The sequence below is a fragment of the Agelaius phoeniceus genome, chromosome 6 (assembly GCF_051311805.1).
Source record: "Agelaius phoeniceus isolate bAgePho1 chromosome 6, bAgePho1.hap1, whole genome shotgun sequence".
Classification (NCBI taxonomy): domain Eukaryota; kingdom Metazoa; phylum Chordata; class Aves; order Passeriformes; family Icteridae; genus Agelaius; species Agelaius phoeniceus.
In genome coordinates this window covers 25607183-25632380 of record NC_135270.1, presented here as the reverse complement: position 1 = coordinate 25632380, position 25198 = coordinate 25607183, and the positions used below count along the sequence as shown (strand labels likewise).

At 36.1% G+C, this 25198-nt stretch overlaps 1 protein-coding gene across 11 annotated transcripts in view; it reads right to left on the bottom strand.

The window, feature by feature from the left end:
• PHF21A (PHD finger protein 21A) overlaps positions 1-25198 on the bottom strand; it is a 132091-nt gene that overhangs the window by 84030 nt on the left and 22863 nt on the right. For 6 of the 11 annotated variants that reach the window (XM_077180154.1, XM_077180159.1, XM_077180150.1 and 3 more), the window contains 4 exons: positions 17438-17478; positions 13550-13685; positions 9281-9313; positions 7081-7167 (listed from right to left, as the gene is read on the bottom strand). In XM_077180154.1, the coding sequence (XP_077036269.1) occupies positions 7081-7167; positions 9281-9313; positions 13550-13603 (174 nt within the window). In that variant the 5' untranslated portion in view covers positions 13604-13685; positions 17438-17478. The remainder of the gene's footprint in view (positions 1-7080; positions 7168-9280; positions 9314-13549; positions 13686-17437; positions 17479-25198) is intronic. The other 5 variants (XM_077180155.1, XM_077180160.1, XM_054635652.2 and 2 more) reach the window with 1 other exon arrangement.

Genomic DNA, 25198 nt, shown 5'->3' with positions numbered 1-25198 from the left:
GAGTAATAAAGACAGTCATCATTTAGTTAGAAAACTGAAATCCAAAAAAAATCTTTTTATAAAGGGTACATTCATTTGGCCCATTCATGCTTCTCTAATATGTCATCTCTCTAAATCACTTCCAGAAAGGTGCATTTCCTCTTTATTTGTTCACTACAAAGGATCCTTAGTCCACCTGTAAAAGCCAGTACAATTAACAGAAAATAATTCCAAACTAGCATTATAGAAGCAATGCAATATTATCACATCCATTTCAGTCCTTTTTGAACCTACACAGCAGGAGTTGAACTGAGTGGTTCCTCAATACCTTATGAGGGTGTTACACATGACCCATATGAGGGAAAACACCACCTAACACTGTTTACCTGAGTCAGTCTGGTTCTTGGTGTAGCACCAACCAATACGATCATATTTGGTAATAAAAGTATTTTAGCCATGGCTATACTACAGTCAGTAACTCACAGCACAAAAACCCCACATTTCAGGAAGTGGCTTCTTTTCAAATCAGTACAGGCAGAAGAGAACAAACAGCAGAGACAAGCTTTTGCCTGTATTCTAAACATAGGACACACTGTCTTTCTCTCTTCTCCCTTCCATAATTCAACACATATCAGAAAAGCTGGGGACCAAACAATTCCAATAGCAACTAAAGATCCATACATAAGGCTCTGAAAAGCATATCTCTGGATTTGATTCCTTTTCTAACTTGCAATAAATCAAAATACTGTTTCTGTGGCTGTGAGGTTGTTCCACCAAGGCATGCAGAACAGAGCAGAATGAACTACTTTAATCTGTTTTAACTTATAAAAATTCATTAGTAGATTTAATCCCTTTTCCCAGCATCCAACTAAGAGGCATTTAAGGGTGCTATACAAAACAGCCTAAATCCCAGTCATCATCATCTAATGCTTCGCTTGTCTTCCCTTCAAGTATAAAAGGGAAAAGGGAATAGTAGGCCTTGAAATAACTACTGATGTGTGAGGTTATCCGGCAAGTCAAAACACGCAGGAGCATCTAATAACCAACTCTCTCCATCAGTAGGGGATTTTCAAGGAAATACTGTAGTTTAATTGCCCATTTTCTATCTACAATGTTGATTTTCAAGCAGAGCAGGCTATTTTGGAGTTATGCCCTGGCTTATATGAAGATGAAAGATATATCCAACTAGGTTCAATTAAAAAAGTTCTCCAGCTGCCTCCAAATCTGGCTTAAATACAGCATGAACTCAAAAATTAAAAGTTGAGCCAGAAAGTCAGTGCTGAGGGAAGAGTAGCAGGGGGGATGTGTGGAGAGTTTTTCTTTTTTTAAATGACATCAGGAAACGGTCACTTACATTTCCTAAATGGAGTTATTCCAGTGTTAATTGTATATTAGGTATGCAAACATTAAGTTCACAAACCAAGGGTGAGAAGTCTAGGTGAAGTTGCATTAAGAGAAGAATGGGAAATCAAAGTTTACATGCCAGTATGGGTTTAATCATCATTTAAGCTTTATAAAAGGTCTGAGACAGCTTAGCAATATTTCAGTCATATACAAATGATTATAACATCAGTTTTGCAAGAGAATTTGGGGCAAAAGAGGCAGCAGGGAGAGATGCATCCACTCTGCCTATCTGCAATCATCTGTGCAACGCCCAAAATTTGCTTCAGCCAGTATATCTTGAGAATATGGAAGATGATAACTTAATGAGAAGTCATTATATTCGCATTTTCACACAATATTTGGATGCAAATTAAATAAATACCAAAGATTAAAATAGTAAGCTTATGCAGATTTTTTGAATATTCACTTCTAAACAGGTGCTGTTCACACCTATCAGTGGGTTCAAAAGGATCTGACAATTCACTGAGGCAGTTAACTTACTTCTCCTTATGTCCAGATAGACCAGTATTTTTCTGACAGGAAAAAATGACTGACTACTTCAAACAATCTAAGAAGGATTATACAAACAGGTTTTTTTCATGTATTTTACAACTGCTTTATAAACAGTTGGCATAAATGCATTCTTTTAGTTACATGCAAATTAGTATATCTTTATCATTCATGCCATTTACTTAAAAAAGATCAGTGTTTAGTACAGTTATATGTACAGTTCCAGATAAACAACTGGAACTGAAATTAGGCATCACCTGCCTCAAGCTATTAGTAATTAAATGCTCATATGGCGTATTTGCAGACTGATCCATTACTGACAGAATAACTGCCATTTAAATATGCCCTTGCTCAATTGTGGAAAAAGGAAGTATCAGAAACTCCAGACAAAACTGGCAGAAGTAGTGACTTTTTAAATTCATTTCGAGGTTTTTAGTCCTACGTTGTGATGGTGTTCATCTGGTATATTCACAACACACAGGCATAGCTTGCCTACCTTCTTATGCACAAGCATGAAGTGCTCTTTCCTACCTGTTAACTGTACCCAGTTTCCCTCCTGCTCTCTAGCTTTCTTGAGCTTACATTCCTCTCACCAAACACTGCTGCTTCTCTTTACAGAACATGATGGAACATGTTTCGGGAACAATTTTCTGATAATGTGCTCAAAAAGCCTCCATAAAAATTCTCCTTTACTATGATTGACACCTGTTCAAGAAGAACAGTCTCATAGGATGAATTTATGCACACTACCAATCTTTTCATTACTAAGTTATGGTACCTGTAATAAATATAGCAACAGTAATGCTTAAAAGCTATTCCTGACAGTTTTTGGAAAGTTAAATAACAAGCTTCCTTTGTCAATCTAAACCACATGTTTACATTTATTCAACTATACAAAACCATGGTTAAATTACTCTGTCATTTTTTATATCTATCCCAAATACCCTTTCTCATTACTTGCTATTTTGTGGCGAGGTTAAAAGGAGTCTTACCCTGAACATACAGGACTTAAAATAAACTCATCCATCTCAATTTGCTGTAAGCTTTAAATACAGGGAAAATTCCCTAGATTTGCCTATTCATAATATTAAACTTGCTTTTATGGTATGCATTTTTTTTAAATTATATTCCACAGTTTCAACTGCTCTTCACAATAAAGTATGTTAAAGTTTTTCCCCTGTGAAAAAATAAAACCACAAGTATCTCCATATATATGCTGATAACTATTTTTGATTACTTTTTCTTGCATATATACAGAAATCAAAATAACAAAGGGATTCACTTTATTATTTCAACGTCAAGAGGAAATACATTGGAATACAAGTCTAGTTTCCACAACACTTTGCTTAGAGAGTCAATGAATTTCACTGCAACTACAGGAAGAGACATTTGCATTTTATTCTCAAATATAAGCGAAAGATACGTGTGATTTCTTTTGTACGTGCTTACCACCATCACCCTTTCATCATAGAGTCAAAAGACCCTTTTTGTAAGCTTTCTTTCACATTTAAGACAGAATATCATTCTAACTTTTCCAGGAGATTATGATAAGGACACGTTTAGAAATTCCTCTATATCTGACACAATATTGCTAAAAAAGCCTACATCTTTTTACTGCCCACATGACCTCTTCCTTGTCTTCAAAATTAAGTACTATTATGATACATACTCAGTCATGATATATCTGTAAGTGCATATTCTTTATTTTTAGATTAACTGTGGAGGAAATGAGACCGAAGAAAAGGTACTACTTCAAGATTACATCCCTTCCTCCTTTATGCTAGCTCTGCTCTACCTCAGCCTTTCAACAGTGTCACTGGTAACAATTTCCACCCCATCTCCCCAAAACAAACAAAAAAGAAGTATACAATAAAAACTTCCTCACAGAAAATTTTTAAAAATACATTCTTTAAGTTTTTACATTGCAAAAAGTGTATTTCACCCAGACAAAAGCTGAGTAGTGTGAAGTAATTGTGAGTAAAATTCTACAAATCAGAATGCCAAGAGAAGATACTATTGTAGAATAAAAAGTAAAGGAAAATGGTTGACTTTGATCATGAATTTCTTCCAAAGATGTGAAAACATAGAAAAAAATGGTGCTCCAAAACAACAGATTAATTCACATTTACAACCCAACCTTAGATTTGGCAATTACAACTGCTCTGAAAAAACTTACTCTTGACTTCTGTTTACTGAAGAGGGGGGTCAGAGAAAGAAAGAGGAAACCATTTACAAAACCAATGCATTCAGAGTTTCCAGACTGCAGCTCTCCCATTTATAGCTGAGGAGCAAGACTATTAAGCTGAATTTCACTTATTGCCCACAGATTAGAAAAGTAAGCATAGTTTACAACTCTGTGAAAATAATACAAAGAGACTAGCAGAGGGAAATCTACTAGTCTGAAGGATTGAAGCTCACAGCCCTCTAAATGCAAGCTATCTTCAAGTAAGATTTTTCTCTTTTTGCTGTTTTCCTTTCAGGTGTTAACACACTCAGCATACATTGCTCCATTGTCTCTCAGGTATAACAAATCAAAGCCATTATTTTCACCTCTGACATTTTCAAAAAACATATGAATATATGACATACCTTATGCTGTAACAGTTCAACCCTGCATCAGCTTGGAATTTTTTTCAGCTTTAAGCCTACACACTGCACAGCCTACTTGCTTTCTTTTTGTAATTTGCCGGATCTCCTCAATTTCACAAACTTCTGAACAGAACTGTCATTATTAATTCTCAGCAAGACACCTAAGCCACTGTGAATCACTGCGGCGACTGGCAGCAAGTGTCGGCACTATTCCCACAATGCTTCACAAACAGAGGGAAGTCCTAAAGCAACTAAAAGCTTTTAGCTAAACCTACCGCTGACTTGGTTCTTGCACAAGTCTTCATCCAACTTCATTAAATAAGAGAGCAAAGAAAAAGTGTGCATTAGGGTGACATAACATTCCACAAGCCAAAAATATTTCATTATTCTGCCTCTCTAACACCAGCATCGCAGCTCCATGTGTCCAGGTAGGGACACCACACAGGCTGGAACTTCAGTTTCTCAAACTTCATTAAAAGCTTATTGAACAGTGACCATTATGCATCCTATAACTGTCCACAGTGGAGTTGGGCCCTCAGAGTTTACTCATTGACTACTTGGCTCTAAACAAGAGTACAGATTACACATGTTGCACTCCTTCTTAACACAAGCACTGCACAATGTAAACCATTATATTTACTGTGCAAAACTGCATATTTCTCCATGCTGTGTGAAAATTAAATTGCTGATTAATATTCTACCCATAAAGCAATTGATAATAATGATTTTTCCTGAAAAGAAGTGAAAGTGAAAACAGAAGAATGGCTTTGTTGCAGTCCCTAAGGTGCTGCATTGCTAAGCCACAGATTTCTATACAACAGATTCCTGCAAATAAAGAGGGAGTGAGCACTTCTCTGCACAGGGAAGTTCTGATTCTTTTCCCAGAATTTATATTTACCATGACGATTGCATTTAAGCAGGCATACTACTTTAACAACATTATCATCTAGAACACTGGCAGCTCTGCAGTCCAGTAGTAGAAATAACAAAATATATAAATTTCAACAATCATGGAGAAGTTCACTGTTGCTCTGATAATCAAACCCACAAAAATACAAAGAAGGAAACTACTGTGACTTCATACAGACTGTATTCACTGTGTGGTAGAAGAAAACTCAAACTTATTTTTCAACGTCTTTTGGAAACTTAACCCATGGTAACCCCATGAACAAGTGTACTTTAGCACTTTGAGTTAAATAGAAAAAATATAGCTCCATTTCTAGTGATGGGTAATTTAAAACACATGTTAGTATAGACCATTCTGCAGCTTAACTTGACAGAGTTATAAATACAAGTTTAAAAGTTATGGTAGGATGCTTTCTCACATTCCACTCAGTGTCTCCCTGCCTGTCCGTGCTCATTACACGAACTGGTAGTTAATACAGCTTGCTTCATGGCATCAAGACAAGCTCATTTTGAAACTACCACGGGCATCCAGAGCTTACCAGAGAATCCTGAAACAGCTTGCTGTGAGACATAGCCACATGCAGAGGCTCATGCTGGTTTTAGAGAATAAATCATCTTCAAGAGAGACATGCTATCACATCAGCAAAACTTCAGTTTTTGTTGAACTACTATTCTCATTAAAAATCATTTTCCTTATTATCCTTACATGTTTCGTCCTAGATTCACTGTTCCTCTATTAAAACATACTATATTTTTTTCAGTAAACAAAATTTCTAGATAAATGTAAATCACTGTCTGGCTATTTTTGTAGGGATAGTAATACTCAAAACAGAACACATGCAGCTAGTAGCAGACAAGTGGAGGTATCTAGTTGTGACACTCATGCATTTCACCAATGCTCTAACATTTTTCTCTCTTCAAAGGTCTAATCTATTGATCTAATTTGGTTCCATTATTGACATATTAAGCAACATAATTAAGGGACTGCTTAAGTCAGTTTACTTGGAATGGGATGATGGCTTTGTGCATGTGTTGCTCTTTCATGTTTTAAAAAAAAAGTGAGAACAAATTCTGTAGATATCTCAATATTACGTCTTTTTCTTCTTGTTATTCACAAGGCCCATGTTCAAGTTCAACAATCTTTCTGTTAAGCATTCAGTTGTAATTATTACTCATACTTCAGAGCTGTCAAACAGAATTCTACCAAATGGCAAGCATAAGACAATTGTGGTATAATTTATCATGGTAAAAGCATCCAATTAATTTTCAAATTGTCTATTAAGTACCCATAACTGACATACATTTAGCTGGTCTTGACATTAAGAAAAATTCCAGCATACTCACCCATATACACAGTGTGGACTTACTAAGTCAAAATCTAAAGATTTGCCTAAACCAGAATGGTCGAGTTTAGAAGTTTCAAGATAATAATAAAGAAAATGACAAAATTAATCCATTTTTCCATCTCCCTTAATATAAAATGTTAGTTTCAACATAAGAAAAATTGCTATAACTTCCACTGATTAAACTAGTTTCTTGTTTGACAGACTCACAATAACTCATTCTATCCTTTGTTGAGAAATCAAATAAAAATCAAAAATGTCTGGTTGCCCACGCTTATTTTTGCACTTTAAGATTTAGCAGCTCTCTTGGAAGCTGGGAAAAGAGACATCTCTAGAACACAGTGTTAAAAATACATCTCTGTTTCCCTACCTGTTTCTCACTCAGAGCTGTGATTTTGGCTTGAAGTTCATGAAGTTGTTTCTTCAAATCAGCGTTCTGATTAGAAAGAAAAAATATCTGTGAGAAAGATATTCCATTTGTTAACAAAGAGTAGTAGTAGGAAGGTGGGTTTTTTTGTTTGTTTGTTTTCTTCTTGCATAGTGTACTACAAATACAGCACCTCTGGATGTACAGCCAATAAAATTCAAACGGCTCAACAAAGCCTTATTTAAATCGCTGAGTGCAACAATAATCAGAGGACCTTTCTAGCACTCAGAGAGATAGCCCGGTTTGGAGAGAAGATTTCATTAAAACATCCATTAGTGCTTATCACATTATAAAGCACATTTATACATTTCATCAAGTTTACAAATTAAACAATAAATGTTTGTTAATATGTAATACAACAGTATCATACTGTATACAACAGTACTCTATGATATGTTATCTAAAACATTCTCACCTATGCTACTTATGCAAAGACATTCACACTTAACTATGTAGAATATAAACATATGTACTAAATCTGAATTGACACATATATCAATTGAAGGCAAACATACTTAAGTCCTTATTACCATGTATGCTTACGCCTTAGAGTGTGCTAAAGAGAATTACATTTGTCTGGACACATCATTCATATTAGCATTTTGCTTACACTAGCACTTTTCGAAGTTTCAGATTTTAAAGCCATAAGCAACACTAGAAAGATGCAGACAGAAAACAATTTTTACCAGGACTTTTTCTTTTCTACTGAAATAAAAAATTAAAGAAACGTCTGTCCTTAGCTGAAAACCTGTGAAGCTCTGCAGAAATGTGACAGGGAATCAGGTTTTCCTTAATTTTTGTACATTCTCACTTTTTTTGTTCTCAATTATGTTGTATAGTTTTCATACTAGATTATGCAGGTTTAGTCTGCTAGGCAGAAACATTAAAACACAAGACTAACATCATCACAGGAACCTCATGCATATCCCCTATTTTTATATTCCTCCAGTTTTGAAATGTATTTTGATCTTAGCTCATAGATAGTCTCTGATTCCAGCAAAACCAGATATTGACCAGTCATCCTCCCTAGTTCTAGATTCTACTTAATAATCTGGGATAAAAAATGCATTAAGAACATTGGAAACAGGGACCACATTTACTTTTCCTGACTCTAGGAACTCTGCATGGCTTCTTGCAGCATGACTTCACTTTCAGCAAGTATGAACTGAAAGCAAACTGCTCTGCAGACTAATTGTTAGCAGACCGGACCAGTGAATTTGAGCAGATCTTACCCAAATCCCATCAGAATAACAACATTCAAAAAACCAGATTTTCCAATACACCCTGCTTAACCCTCCCTGCCAGAGGTTTAACTACCTGAGTGCTATTAAAAGCTGTCTTCTCACTTCACTGAGCTTGGAAAAAAAATGTACATTCAGAAAATTACAGGACATTTACTATATTGTATGGGGATGGGAGGTCTTAAGCCTCAAGCCTCTGCAAGCCTCAAGTGAGCGGCCTTTATCCCTCTACTCAGCATTTCAGACTGGTTTGAGAGCTCCAGAGCACTCCCCATCCAGCATCCAGGAGTGTTTAACTGCTGTACAAGAAAACCCAGGGACCTTACGCAGTCTTTGAGAAAGGGATGACTTCTGCTGTCTATGCAGGGAGTCCAGTTATCCAACTTCAGAAGCTCTGAAACTTCCCAAGACCAAGTGTCTGTTCTATGGACACTACAGGGCTGGTAAGACACCCAAGACAGGCAATCTGAACACAACCTTAAGCTATATTGTTTGGACAAAATTTCTTGGACAGAATATCCTCTCTCTTCTTGTACTGTGTACCTTCTGATACTCCAAAAATGAAAAAAGTTATTACAAATAATGGCAGCTTTTATAGAGAGCAGCTTCCAATAGAATCAGAAACTTACTGCTCATCTGAACTGCACCATAGCCCAGAAAAGTCACTTGATTTAAACTATTAAGAATGTGTATAAGGTAAAAAGTTCCATAATAGCAAGAATTTTGGTTTTGTTTTAAACAATCCAACAGCCATTGTTCAAAAACTTAAAAATAAATTTTCTTCTAAACACTGTGTTAGCAAGGAAGAAGGTAATCTAGAAATATCTAAAATCATCAAGTTTCATGCACTGTTATTTCCTGAATTTTAATGGAAATGATCCAATATAAAAATAATTAGTTACCTGTGGATCTTGCTTCATTTGGGCAACCAATTTCTAGAAAGAAAAAAAATGCAACAATACAATGAAGATTTTCCTTACAAATATTTTGAACAATTTAAAATTCAGTATTTTTTAAGAACCTTTGTAAAAACAAAATATTTTGTTTACAGAGTTTCAATAGCAAAGCCTAGAGTCCAGTATTATAACATTTCCAAACCCCTTCTTATTAATACAGTAAAAGTACTGTATTAAGCCATCACTTTTGCTCCTCCTAAACAGCTCTTAAACAAGTGATGCTTTTTAAAGACAATTTAAGCCAGCTGGGTAAGATAATCTAATAGCTGTGTCTCCTCTAGAACTGCTGGCTTCTTTGCTTGCAGTCACAAGAAACACAAACCACAGATAACTGCTGCAGGCACAAAAGCTGTTTGTATATTCAAGGGCAGAATATTTCAAGTACTAAAGCTCTTCCTGTGTGTTAACTTGGCTGGTACCAGATGGAAGACCCATGTTCAGAAGCATCTTTGCCACTTTTCTCCCTCAGAGGAGATTGAGATCATTGTAGAAGAGATGCCCTCCACATCCAAAGGAAAACAGACAGATTGTTACCATTCACTATTCTTCCTCTCTCTCTTCCTTCAGGCAGCTGCAGGAGAATGCTGCCTATTGCTAAGCAAGGAAAAAGTTACCAAAGAAAACCAGAGCCCAGAATGAAGACACAATGTAAACCAAACACTCCTAATATATTTTTAAGTAAATTTGTAGACATTTATTTCTTTAATGTTTTCAAAGATTATGTCTTAGGTTTAGTAGCTACTAACACACATTTCTTTCACTGTTCTGCTTTAATTACTTTTTGAACCAGGAAACCATTCTAGATTCTTTGACCATAAATTAAATTACAGGATTCTTATGTAAAAGGATGACCTCCTTTTTCTTTTGAATCTGTTTCCTTACAATGCAAGCATGAAGGACTAATACGATTACAGAAAACCAGAGCTGACTTGAGTCAAGAGGAGTTGGAACCTGGACTTGATGATCCTTACAGATTCCTTCCAACTTAAGACACTGTATGATTCTATAGCTGCTTCTCTATGGAGCTCCTTCTTATATTTTTTCCACACCACATATTCCCCCACCAGTCTTCACCTCTTCAAATTGAAGAACTCCTCATGCACAAATCATTCCATTGCTTTGTTCACTCTTGGCACTCTTCCATAATTCTCTAGTTTGTCTCTATCATCTGGATACAAAGTTTAAAACTACGTGCAACACTCAGGTACTCTGTACTGCAAAAACTCCTTCCATGGTGCCAACAGCCAGTTCACAGCCTGCTATTGCAGATGTAAAACTGGGCCTGTTTTTCCAAAGTGCCTCACTTGGCATTTATCTACACTGAATGCTATTGTTTCGTCATACTGCCATCAGCATCACAGGAACAGACTTAGCTTATTTTTCCTCGGTGCTTCCTGCCACATTGGAGCTTGACAAGCAACAAATCTGCTAGTTTTTATATAAAATGCTCCTGCAGATGCAGTCATAAGACAATATAGTCAGTACTGCAAACTCTTCATAAAATATTGCTAAATTTTTGGATCACACAGTACTACGTCAGGCAATTCTAAGGAAAAAAAATATTCCTCTTAAACATAAGCTAAATTTAAGGTATTTTAAAAGTCACTAATCTTTCTGCCATGAAATAAGAAAAGGGCAAGGATGCTTATGGTTCCTTCTACACATCAGCTTGAGGAATCATCCATGAAACTCAACCTTTCTGTAAGAATACCTAAATATAAGTCCTTTAACCCCTCTTGTGATCAAAACTAGGAAGAGTAGACTGCTTCAAATTTATCTTAATTAAGTCAACACAGCAGCAGAATGAATTACTTAGATGCATCTCTTCTCAGGACAAGCAATATAGCTTTGACATGGAAGACATTAGAATATTCAAGTTGTACACTAATATAGATATGATCTGGTCAGGTGTCATTCATGGTGGATTCTCTGATCATAGAAAGCAGACAAAAAAGTAGCTTTTTCTGAACAATTAAACACCTTTTTGGGGTTCTTACTGGTAGTTTTAGATATACTTTGCCAAAGCAGCATTATGAAAGCTTCACATAGAGTTCTGCAAGTGAAACAAAAGAGGCAAAACCCAAGGAGCTATTCTACAAACAAAACCACATCCTACTGAGCATCACTTGTACAGCCATGTGAGCAGTCACAGGCAACATGCTGCATCAAGAAGTTAGGAGAGTTTGGCTACAGAGCTGAGCTGAATTCCTTATGCTCATCACAGACACCTGTCCACCACTTCCAACAGGACAGCAAACCATGACTGTGTGAGTGTTGGCAAGCTTTGTTATAAAGTCCTCAGAAAAAGAAATATTAGAGAAGTAAAAGATGACAAGAGACAATTCTTCATAAATCCTGAATGAAAAGTAGGAGCATATTATATCTCTTTAGGTTACAAAATTCAGAGCTATATGAGAAAGTTCAAGCATTTCGCTTGAAGATTTTTTTTAGTGACAAAACCAGTTTAATGTTTATCAGTGTGCATGCTGACAAGCAATAACCATGCAAGCATAGTTCACAAAACCTTTACTGAAGCACCCAACATTTTGTTGCGTTATTTTCCACTGTAAACATATAGACTTTTTCTTAGCCTTAATTATAGAAATATACAGCATCTTGAATTAAAAAAGACAACCTTCTGATATCATGGCTTTTCTAGTTTCACAAACTAAAACCAAATCTAATTAAAGCTGATTTTTGTGCAAAGCTCACTTTTAATGGCAATTGGGAAAAGTTAAAGCAAAGAAAGTCAAAAACCCCACCAACTTTAAGCTGCTTATTAAAGGTCCCTTTGGACATTTCTCAGTCTTCATCTCTGTTCATCAGTATCATTATGAACAGATACTAAAGGTTACAAAGGATACAAAAAAAGGTTACTAAAGGATACAAAATTCACAGTCTTAAAATTTTTGGTTCACTTGGGCATAAAGGGGAATGAAGATGCACACAAGGAGTAGTATCATACAAACACGAGCATAATTATTAACATTTTGATTGCTTTACAGTAGTTAATACTTGAAAAAATTACTTACTGGCCTTAAACATTCCTATGTCTGCAGCAAAATGTCATGGGTAATTTTTGAACTTCCTTACCTCCACAACAAAATGTCCTTGAAGTTTCAACTACAAAGGCCTTGGAGTTACTGAGGAGAGCAAAATACTCATCCATAGTTCTGGAAATCCACCCTTAGCTTTCTCAGGTTTTGCTCCCTGACTGTAAATTGTATTTTGTTAAAGCAGACATAGCTTGATTTTACCATTTCACCCATTCAAGTCCTTGCAATATGTGCAGCATTGCTGCAAGTACTGGACAAGACATTCAGATCACATTTTAGACAAGTCACCAAGCAATTTTGAAACATTCTCCAAATTTCATATGATGGACTATATTGATCAATGTTACTTATCATATACTTCTTTTATCCACTGTGTAACAGTTGTGAGTTTCAGATATCTGAAGAGCATCAGATATACTTGGAGAACTATGTTTAGAAAAGGTCTCATTGTTAAATTTAACATTTCAAGTTTGCAGCTAGTCTGCGTCTATGGCTGTAACAATTTTCTTCCAAGAATTAATATGCATATGTCCTCCTATATTTACTACATTAGGTTTTAGTATCATTACTTGTAGTAATACCTCATTGGCATTGTAAAACAATGGCAAACTGCAATCCTACTGCCATATAGTATTGAACACGTTAAAGTAAGAAGACCCAACATGTAAAAATTTACAAAGCCCAAGCACTACAACATTTTGGTTATCAAAAATATAGTTTAGAAGGTACTGAAGTAGAAGACATTCCATAAGAGAAGCACCAGATTAAACTATGCAGCACTATATACCTTTCACTTCCAAGTTCCTCCACCATATTCCTCCATTGCCAACTGAATACTGAAGCTGGCTTCAGAACATCAGAAAAACCTTCCAGACAGAGGCAGCTGAACACTGTTTTCAGAATGTTTCTATTACTGCTACAAAATACTAAAAAAAAAAAAATCACCACCCACAGTTTGATATGTAGATTTTTCACATGTGCTAAAAAACAACAGGTGGTCAGGTCAAATTGCAGAGTATAAAATTCTGAAGTAGTTTCAAGCTTATAAAACAATTATTACTATAGTTGTAGTGCTATTGCTTAATGCTCCCATTAGTAGTAATACTGTCAGAAGTACTAATGCTGCTATTGCTTTAAAGCAAGAAAGTACATAAACTACCTGGTGAACCTGAATTTCCACTTTCAGAGCCTCCTGTAGAGTCTGCAGCTCCATTCTCTACCTTCTCCACTTTCTCTAGAAGTGTCTTTGCTGATTCCAGTGCCTTTAGTTTCTGGTTTCCTCTTTAACACCAGTCCTATAGAAAAATAAAGGTTTTGTTTTGGTTAGTGAAGGAGAAGAGTCCATTTGAAAAAGAAGATTATAACACAACAGGAATTCAAAAGAGAACTATATTCAAATGCAGCTTTCTAGCCTAAATACAGTCAGTATTTTGAACACAAGAAATCTGCAGGCTCTACAAAATGCCTGCCTTGGAGTCATTTAGCCAATTTTGTTACTTCCCACATATCCCGAAGTTGACATACTTATCCCTTATCTTAGTTTGCAGGCAGCTATTTCCTACCAATATCATACTGCAGTGACATATTAAATTAGCAAATTTAACTACTGAGAATGTATTAAAAATCTATGTAGATGAAAACTTATTCTGGAGAATAGAATTCTACAACAACAATAAATAGTTAAACATTAATGTACTGCATGAACACACTTTCGTGATACTATAGAGCTGTTCTTAGATGGGACAGTGTGCATGTTAACAGAACAACATTAATATATTAATAACTCACTGCCTAAAGTTTGTGCCAAGTTAGTAATTTCAGTTGGAATCTGTTCTGAAGCAACAGAAGAGTGATATTAAGCAGCACAAGACATTTCAAAAAGATTAATTTTATAATCTTTTTAATCTTGGAAATCTACTTGTAGATCATAAGTATAAAGTTTAGCATCTTCACTTGTACTACAAACAAATTAATCCCCCCAATCTCTGATACAGAAAAGCATTATCAAACATACTTCTAAAAGCCCTGAATGCTTGACAAGAGAACGTCTTTTTTCAGAAATATGTTAAAAGTATCAGCTTCTGAAACAGGATTAAGATTCCCATATGCTCAAATCATAGTGGAACCTGTATAAAAACATCTATAAATGCAAACACATGCAAGTCACTGGAAAACATTATATAGCAATTTTACCAGTGACTTTTCCATCCAGACACCACAATTAAGGAATTGCTGCAGTGTTAAAATAGTTCCTATTTTTTTATTATTTGAAAATTGCTCACATTCATTGCACAGGTGTTGTTGTCAATTCAGAGGCCTTCCTAATGAGACTACAATGTTTTCAAAAGGATCCTGACAGCTTTGATTAGACATGCAGGCTGTAAAAAGAGAGCAATTCCCTAAGTTAAAGAATTTTATTTTAATGCTGTTTCACTACAGTAAACTGAAGTAGTGGACATATTTGTGAACTCCTGGAAAAAAAGAAAGGTTGAAGGTGAGTGTTTTGTTTTGTTTATTTATCATTTATCTTTTCAAACAAAAATATGTTACAAAAAGAGTAGACTATAAAGAGGAGTTAAAAAGCATTACATTTAAACTCTTTGTCAGAGTTGTCTGCTGTTAGCCTAAAGTTACTTATTTAAATAACAAAAGCCTGAGCAAACTTTCTAGCCAACACATGAAATGACCTTCTGCAAGGGCCTCTCCCACATATGACACAGATGAGTGAAAACAGCTGCCTTTGCAGCACTAGTCTCTATAAAATTGTAATCTGTATCAAGGGGTACATGGAAATTACATATAGTTCCCTGTCCTATTACCACAAACAGTAATGAGAAAACAGAATCAAGGATTATTACTTCCACTCACTGACAAGAACAATTATAGCATGCTTTGAGTCCCCACCACTGCAGTTTCAAAAGAATCCATGCTTCAGAATACCACATGGGAGACTGGTTAATGAAAACTGGAACCCACTGCAGAGGGTAAAAGTCTTTTTGACCCTTGGAAATTCAGTTTCAGGGTAAAGACAGGCAGATATGGCCAGTTTCTTTCTCAGTGTCTCTTCAAAAAATCAGAAGGCACACACGATGAATAGTTTGCATTGCTGTGTAGCTACATGCTAACTTCAAACTTGAGTGCAGAACAGCAAAACCGTTATCTCAACTGAATGTAAAAGAGATCCAAAAGAATGTAAAAAATATCCATCACTTAAATATATGTAACTGTAAGGTCCAAAATATGTTCACGGCAAATATGACATGGTATTTCTGTAAAAGAACATATAAAGATTGAGCAACTTCTATTAATGCGCAACTTAATTTGACAGATAGAAATTGCAGTATTGATGGTTCATAAAAACGAATCCAAGCTAATTGCATCTATGCCTTGAACAGCTAGCAAGATTTTTCAAAATTAATTTTTAAGAGGTTCAAGGAAAAAGTGACACTGCCTTGCAGAAAAAAAAGTAGCGGCTCAGCCTAACTATGTTTATAGGGGTATAAACATGAAAAAATATATTTTATTTAAGTTTGGTCAAGTTGCCAAATTCTGAATATGAAATATATACAATTGTTCCTTTCGAGAACACACACTTGTAGCTTCCCTTCCCAAGCAGGAATAAGTATTCTGTTATCCCTGTCTAGAATTCCCCCAAAGTACCTTTTACATAACCAATACAGTTAAAAAAACCAAAAAAGAACGAAAAATAAAAACCAAAAAAACCCCAAACATTCCTTACATCCAACAAAACCTAAACTGCGTTTTTCCGATTTACACAGAATAATGTCTATAAATATCTATCAGGGCATCTGGTTAAATATTGCTCACACTTCCTTTGAGAGGAGGTAAAAAACTACATAAGTGGCTATACATTTTGTAGTGCAAAAACTTTCACTATTTTTGAACTTTTCTTCTTTTAGACTGAACTTAAAGGGAAGATCGAAAAATTTAAGTTCAGTAGCATTATAAACTATCTATAATACCACATTCAAAGAGGTGTAAAACCATCTCTGAATTAATCATAGAATATGATGCATTTTCCAATTTACTCTTATGGTAGTGGAATTATTTCAAATAAAAAGCTTGTAGATGACTGAAATTGCATTAATGTCTTGGCCTGAAAAAATTCTTAATCTCATTATTTTTAAAGGAAAACAAGCAAATGCCTTACTCAATAACAGAACTGGTGATTTCCAAAAGGAAGGCACAGGATTCAGGAGTACATGCATCTCCTGTACATCCAGACATACTTTTTCCAAGTCTCAACCAGGAAGAACACTGAGCAAGAGGTAAATGAGGCATTTTTGGATGGATTTCAACTATTGGAGGCAGAAATCCTCCATTCAATTTCTTGCTTGCATTCATTTATTACCAATAATTGCTTATTTCTTAAGTGGTTGCTTCAAGACTTAAAATTTCATTCTGAGCTAAGTTCCCCAATGCACTGCATATAGACTATTTAAATATTCAAAGACTGAATGAAACCTTAAACTCTACAATAATCACATAAGTGATTCACAGTTCTGTTATCTCAATAAAATACAATCTACATGGGAACCTTTAAAATATCACAATACTATTTCAACCATGACTATTTTGGAAGCTACACTAGACACACAACTGACAAGGCATATATATTTATATAAACAAAGGTAGGACACACACAAAGCCATGAATGCCTTCTGTGTGTATGGAAGGACTCTGAATAACTCAGAATTTTAGAGAGAAGTCTTTCTGGGCTAAAAATTCCTTCAAATAAATTTGGTTTTCACATTACACAGAAAAAAAATATTATTTTTGAGTAGATGAATTTAACTGTCTATTATATTTACAGACCCTTAGGCCCAAATCTCAGCCTTAGAGAGATTTTATTTATAAGACTGGGGCTTCCATCAGCAACATTTACTTTCTAAGACTTAATTCCTGAATATAAGAATAGATAGAATTTCAGTTTCAGTAACCTTCAAACGTTTCCAGGAATGGATGCCAGCTCTTCATATCATCTATTCTAAGGTAAGCCATTTTAGCCTTGGGAAGAAGTACTTACCAGTTTTGAGTAAGTTATCCCTTTCAGCTCTCTACCCCCTCCTACAAAAGAAAAACAACAACAACACAAAAAAAGATAATTACAAATATTTTTAACTAGAGTTTGAAACAAACAAAAAAAATTCAAATATTTGAAAAAATGGAGAGGGAAGGGTTGGGACTTTAGAAAAGGGTTTTTGGTTGTTTTTTCTTCAGGGGAGTTGTAATTTTATTTTTTTTTTTAATGCTGAAGCTAACTATAAAACACCACTTTGAAAGAAAATCTGTTCGAAGTGGCAGGGAAAACTAAGGAGACCTACAATTTCAATCTGGATTAAAATACAAACTATTACTGTCACTAGGGGGAGAAGCAACTAGAGGTACAAGTCTTTCTAGTTCTGTGCAAGGTCACTGTCCCCCTCCCATAGTGGAGAGACCTGCTCTCCATTACATCTATTAAGATCTATATCATAAGCCTTCTCAGTTGCCACAGCTAAATACAACGAGGTTACCCACCCATGACATTTGCCCATCATCTCTGCTAGAGGTAACACCAGCCCCCAAAGATGGTAGACCAGGTGGTAGGTCAGCTCAGCCACCAGAGCTCAAATCCCAGAGTACTGCTAGGGACTGAAACAAACAGCAGAGTAAGCCAATACGGTGGGACACAAAAGGTGGAGGTCAAGAAGAGGCACTGCCTGTTACACTGCCTGGGTCATGGGTAGAACATTCTGTAGCACAGCAAGGTAATACCTCTGAAATCACCACATGAATCATAAAAAACTCATGAGTCAGAGTTCTAAAAAGATAGTTAGAATATAAATGATAACTCATTTGCTCAATTACTTTGCCTGATGCTAAAAAAAGGCTCCAAAATACTCCCAATTTTCTAGTAAAATACTATAATATTAGCGTATTTGAAGCTTTAACTTCACAGCTAACAAGATCTTTGCAGATGTTTCTATCCACACATAAGTCATCACAGAGCTGAAGTTTAAGCCCCAGCCTTATAAACAGATACAGCAGGAGAAAGTCACGATCATCTCTCTCTCATTGAAGACCAGCACAAGTGGAGAGTTTCCATTTACTATCCAGCAGAACTGGGTGCTGATGACCACTGAAAAGAGAAAGCCTGCTGGCAGTATTGTCAGTCTCCTAGTCTCAAATTTCACTGTGCATTTTGAACCACAGAATATTACAGGCGATGTTTAATTTTAGAGCAATTTCAGGTAAGTTTCCATAACATCCGGCTGCTACCATGACAGGTTATGAGCTGGGAAGTATGGACTGTTTTGAGGTTGTATTCAAAGTAAGTAAATTGGCTCTGGATGTTACAGAGTTTTAAACACTGTCATTTTTGAGGATGCTGAAGAGACAGGTATTATTCTCAAACTGTAGTTTCTTTTTGGTATTAAAATCCTACTTGTCACCTCCACCTCCCACTATCAATCAGTCACTGAATTGGTCCAGAGACCTACAGAGGAAGCCCTTTCATCATGCAAGTACTAAGTGCCCTCTTCAACAAGCAACTACAACTATCTGTCCATGCTTATTAATAAAAAACAATAATTAAAAAACATCTCACTGCTGTAGATTACTGCTTTTGGAAAGCTAAACAAAACAGTCAGTATTACACATCTGCAAACACAGTCTTAGAAAAAATAAGCATGATTTTTACTTTAAAAAAGAAAAACATCCATTTACTTGTAACACATGTACACACAACCTGACAAGAAAGCTGTCACTTAAAAATAACAGCAACTGTTCCTTCCTTCCTATTTTCCCCCTACGTAGAGACTCGCCTCCATAGCAGGACCCTAGCTCCATCAAGATGGAACTGTGCAGAAAAAAACTGCACAGTTACAAACCTTCAGATTGCATTTAATCTTGCTACAACCCCAGACTCAGAAGCCAGGAGCTCCCAAGGACAAAGTTTAGAACACAAGGAGTTTAATCGTGACTATCCAAGTGAACCACTGTGTTGCCTTGGAGAAGTCACTTAGAGAGGACCCATATAGGGAATGGAAATACATTTGCATCCTCTTCTGTAGATAATTTACTGCAGGCTTTTTCTTTAGTGTTTAGAACAGGTTAACCTTTGAATGTCAAACCTCTGGCAACACAAAATTCTGCCCTCATGCAGGTATACTATTTTTACTAACATCCCTGCCTCATTTAGTAGAGAGGACAAGCACAAAGAATGAAGTATCAATTGAATTTCTTGTAATTCTGAACTTTTGATTTGCGTGGCTTTTTAAGCTCAACATCTAAGCCCTAAGACAAATAAAAAATTGGTTTCCTCATAAGCAGCGCACTAATGAGCGCCACAGAAAAATTTGTGCCTGATACAGGCAAGTTTTCTTAAACAGAGAATTGAGAAAGAGAAATTAAGAACAAATACCCAAGACTGGTAATCCCAAGCATCTTAAACAGATATAAGTTTTCAACTGTTCTTAGCATTTTTATAGTAGAGAACAGCATATTACCAACAATATCTGTAAATTTGGTTCTTGACAACTCCCTGTACTTATGGATACTGGGAACCAACACAGAACAGTATTAATGAAAAAGGGATAAAGTCTGCTCTATAAATGAAATGAGATTATTTCTTCTTCATGGCAAAAGTACATCTAGAAACTTACACTGCCTCTCTCATGCTCATTACAAAACACATTAGAAAGTTAAGATTAGACAGCTCACAATCATTCATATCAATAGAGAAGTCTGAAGAGTTTAGCATTATACAGGGATTTGTAACAAAAACTTCAGCAGAAACTTATCACAAAATCTCAGCAACCTAATTTACTGAGGTAGCCTTTTGAAGGCTCTAGAAACATGCTGTAAATTGTCCAAGGTAGGAGCCTACAAGGTTAACTCTCAAATTGTTACAGTATATTCTGTAATATTCTGGGGGTTTTTAAACCCCAGGTCTGGGAGTCAAATTAAGAGCACTACCTTCTTCCCAAAATATATCTATGATCTATGATTAAAAAAGTTACTCATTTAATGGGACCATTATGAAAACGAAGATCTCAAAACTCCTATGTTTAAGGCTTGGTAGCACCTGAGGACAACAGAAAACAAATGGTGGTGAAAACATTTAAGCATACTGCACCTGAAGGCTTAAGACTGTTTAAATGGTAATTACCTGTATATTAAGATGTCTGATTATAACAATTATATACTTATTACTACCTTCAAGTTATACAATCAAGTTTATACTACTGTAACCAGAGACTCACTTGGAAAAACTGGAAAAAATTAAACGTCATGTTCAGCAATTTCTTCTTTACATTTTTTCTAACTCTAGAAACTAGCAAATGTTTACTGTCAGACCATGGAACTCTATCCATTCATATCATGTTACAATATTTAATTATGTATCTTTTTGCCAAAAGGATCTTGGTCTTGTTCGGTACACAGAAAAAAAAAAGGACTAAATGCTGTGCACAGGCAATTGTGAACCTGATATTTTTTCACATTTCAGAGAACTGCTCAACAATATGAGGGTTAGGGATTATTAATTTCGTGTGCGTGTGCACGAAACACACACCACACAGGAGGGATTCAGAGTTTTTTCTCTGGACTTTTGTTTTTAGATGTGAACTCCTCAAAGCATCAGCTCTCCCTCCCATATATGAAAGACAGCTTGTATCTAGAGAGCACTCTATCACTATCTTCTAAGAAAACAAGTCATGGCAGATACTTTACTGTGATTTTCAAGTCGGCAACTCATATTCCTTCACAGGGCAGGATTTCTGCAGTCTTAAGAAGACCAAACCCAGGCCAGACAGGGTACATAATCAATTTCATATTACATTATTATAAGGCTTATGTTTCAATGATGATCATTAGCAGTTCTGGAGCTGTTGCTTCCATGACAAAAAGAAGCCTCCTTTGTGCCAGATCACAGAATGTGATCTTCCTGTTGTGCTGCAGCTGGAAGAATTTCCAGTCAGCCCCAGTAGCACATGCCAGGCAGGTGTAAAGGGACCAATAGGATTGCTCAAGATAACTGAGACTGCACTGAAGTGTACAAGTCATGCCTTCCAGTTTGTCCATGTGTACAACTGATCTCTCCTCCTCCTTCCTTATCCCCCACAATACTGATAGATTAACTCCAGCTAAACTGGTCAAGGAGCCTGGATTTTCTGCTTATGCATGTAGACAACTTAAAGGATTCAAACTACAAACTTCAGTTCTACCTAAAAGTTCTTCTGCTGCTATGATTTGCCATGAAGCAAATGCAGTTTGGAGTTTAAGACACCTGAAGCTGACTTCACTTGAGGATAGATTGCTTCACCGTCCCTGAAACACTTTATAAAACATTCAAGCTAAGTTTAAATAGAAGTGTGCGACACCATCATTTGTCTTTGCAGAAGCAGTACTATATTTAACACATAGAAAATTAGCTAGAAGACTCAATACAGTTTAAAAGGCCATCTCTAGTGTAAAGATAAAACCACTTCACAAGCTGATTCTTAAAATATTCACCAAAACTTGCTGTGGCACCAAACACATGTAAACAGTTGACAATTACCCTCTTAGCTCTTGTCCTGTGACTACAGCTCCACTGGGCATTAGTAATTCTTCCTGAACACAGACTTTCCTGGCATCTTGGGGGTGGGATGGAGTATGAAATCACACTCTCGGGCAAAATTATAAACTACATTTGGCCTAGTAGAAAATTAGCACAAACATGTTTTAAAATCTCAGAATCATCTCTGTCACTTGAGCAGATTCAAGATATATTGCTCTACACTTTTTACCTGTGCATAATCCCCTCATCTTTGCACAGTCTGAGCCTATCTCTTGAATCAGAGAAGCCTCTCTAACCTATGACCATCAGTGAGCCTGGCAGATGTTCTTTCTGACTTGGTATCAAGGACTCCCCATTTAACCTAACATACATAAAATTACCATCAGTAAAATTCTCTTTTTTTGTACCCAGACACCAGTGTACAGGGATGTTTTAGCATTCAGAAGTTCTTGTATTGCAGAACCACTAAGCCTCACTTTGCTCAGTGAGTTACTTTTCACTAGGTTCTAGGTACACACAAAATAATCCTATATGCAGTGTGGCTAAATTCTTGCTCGCGTAAAAAAAAAGTTGTATGATCTGGATTTTTATTTCAGTGAATTACTTTTTAGAAGGACTGTTTAGCTAAGCACACACCAAGAGTACTAATAAGGTCTGTAAGTTTATCTTTTACTAGCACTGCAACAGCAAAGTTTCATATTTGAAGTGGGGAGCTGAGGAATCTTCTGCAAAATTAAAATATTTACATGATGTGAAGGTATAAATTAGCAGAAGGCAGAGTTTGGCATTTGTTTCTAAAAACATTTTGCTGCATTATTTGATATTCCATAAAGTTGCTGGAAACATGGATCATTTGGGATTTTTTTTAAACATCGTTTAACAATTTAACTTCAAAAATATGTCAGTTAATCTGTAAAGTCTTAAACCTGTAATTTTTCTTTTTTAATTATTTTCAAGTATTTAAAAAGTATATATACCACTGGGAAGGAAAATAAGATGGAAGGTTAACAGAAAATGGAAGGAGCTATTCCCTCCTAGCCGTAATAGTCCAATGATTGGGTCTCAAAATTTATAAGAAATGCAAAGGGAAGTTATTTGAATGTCTGTGCTTTACAGTTTTGTTTTGTTTCTTAATAGTATGTCTAGCAAAATCAGTTTATTAACCTATATTGTTCTTAACCTGCGTTGCAATTTTCTTATTCCAGTCCCTGAGAAGTTCCTGCCCTCCTTTCATACTTCAGAGACAGAGGACTCCTTGGGAAAAAGGGGAGGAGAGGCAGTTGAGAGGAGAAGAACTCTTTCTAGAAAGAACATACATGACAAATCCTAATAATAGATTTAACAATCACAGATGCAAGGAATTAGAAAAAATTAAGAAAACTCTACCTCAGTACCTATTAAACTATTTTTCCCTCTGAAATTTCATTAAGAAGGGAGGGACCTCTGATTTCTAGTTTTAACCTTTTAAACATAAGGAGAAATTTCTTATTGAGTGCCAAACCCTTTTTCCCCGTCCTAGCAACCCACTTTATCTTGGAAAGAACTGGCCCATGGGAATGATACATCAGTGAGGGAGAAGTTACGAGTTTTGGGATGAGGTCCAGGGTACAAAAGGAGATGATCTGGATAGTGTTGTATGAAATGCAAAACTAGAGGTACCTCGGACTATCATTTGAAGTGCTACTGCACTTGTGTTGGAGAGAACCTCAGGTATGTGCACGTCCTGCTTGTACAGACTATTCTTTGAATTTTATATGTCTGCCAGAGACATTCAGAGGACGCCAAAAAAATGTCAGAAGAGCAGCCCAACGCCTCAACGACACAGCCGTGACACTCAAGGACAGCCTTGGCCCTCCATTTCCACGGGGAAAGAGGTGCTGTTAGCGCAGTCGGCCAGCAGGGGGAAACGCCAAATAAGTGAAGGAAAAAAAAAAAGTTTTAAGAGGAAACACTAAACATGAGGAATAAAATTCGGCAAACCACACACATCTCCCCAGGTGAGATGGAAGGAAGAGATTCTGTTCTCGGAGAAGGAGAGCAGGATAAATGAAGCATTCTTCGAAGCATTCTTCCAGAATTTAGAGAGGAAACAGTGAAAGTGCAAGTCCAAAACACAAGCAAGTAAAGGCAAGCTTTCAGTTTCGTGTTAGCACAGAGTGACTGCAAATCAATTCAAGTCTTCTTACATCTAGCGTTTTGATGAAAAGCAAAATATTGTGACTTAACAAGTGAGAGGACTAAGCTGAAAGATTATATATTTTTAAAGGGTTATTCAACATGAATGCATAAACTAATTTATTTAAAGTGAGCACACATATCCTAGAAGATCATTCAGCATTACAGAAGACTTCATATTACATTTATACAGAATCCCAAGAGTCTGGATTTTTTTTTCCCGAAGAAATTTCAGAACAGCAGGGCTCCAATTAGAGACCCTGAATTTCCTTCTACCTTATAAATATTACCTATGCAGCATTTCCATGCTTACAAAGTATAGTGTAAACTACTCAAAGGGAGTGTTGGTTAAGTGAATAAATCTGTGTTAAATGCACTTTGATAAAGGGCAACTTGCATGTAAGAGACAGGAAACAGACACAATTCCACAATGTATTTTAAAATGAAGAAATAAAAAGCAAAATGCGATAATTTGTTGAACAAAGAAATTTAACGGGCATTTGCAATGAAGAAAAAAAGACATACCCTGCAATCACAAGGGCTTTCTGTTTAAAATATCACTGGCTGAGAATCACAAGGAGCAGCAGTGAGATTTTCAGTGACAGATTTAGAGAGATTAGCTACACAAGCTTCTACTGATGTTACTGTTCCACAAATATCGGACAGAAGCAAGTACACATGTAATAACATGCAAACATTTAAAAATGCAGTGATTGCATGGCAGGGTACCTTAAAACAACAGGTAATCTTTTATAGTTCTGTATTTATAAAGTTCTTTCAAAATCAGATGCTGTATTTTCAGTAAAACCCTTGTCTCAATGTGTCCATGAAAGCTAAATGCAGTTTGCCAAGCATGCACAAGGAAAGTTTAGATTACTAGTATATCAAGAGACCTAAGTGAAGCCTAGTTCTGCTCAAAGTTTATAGTTCTACCTTCAGTTTCTTTCTTATTATTTAGCGTGCAGGCTACATAACACTCCCAGAGTCAGCTAATCTAGCTGGCCAAGGCACCCTCCTTCACGTCCTCTTCCAGCTGAGAGGTCCTACCTCCAGCAGTCCTTACTTTCT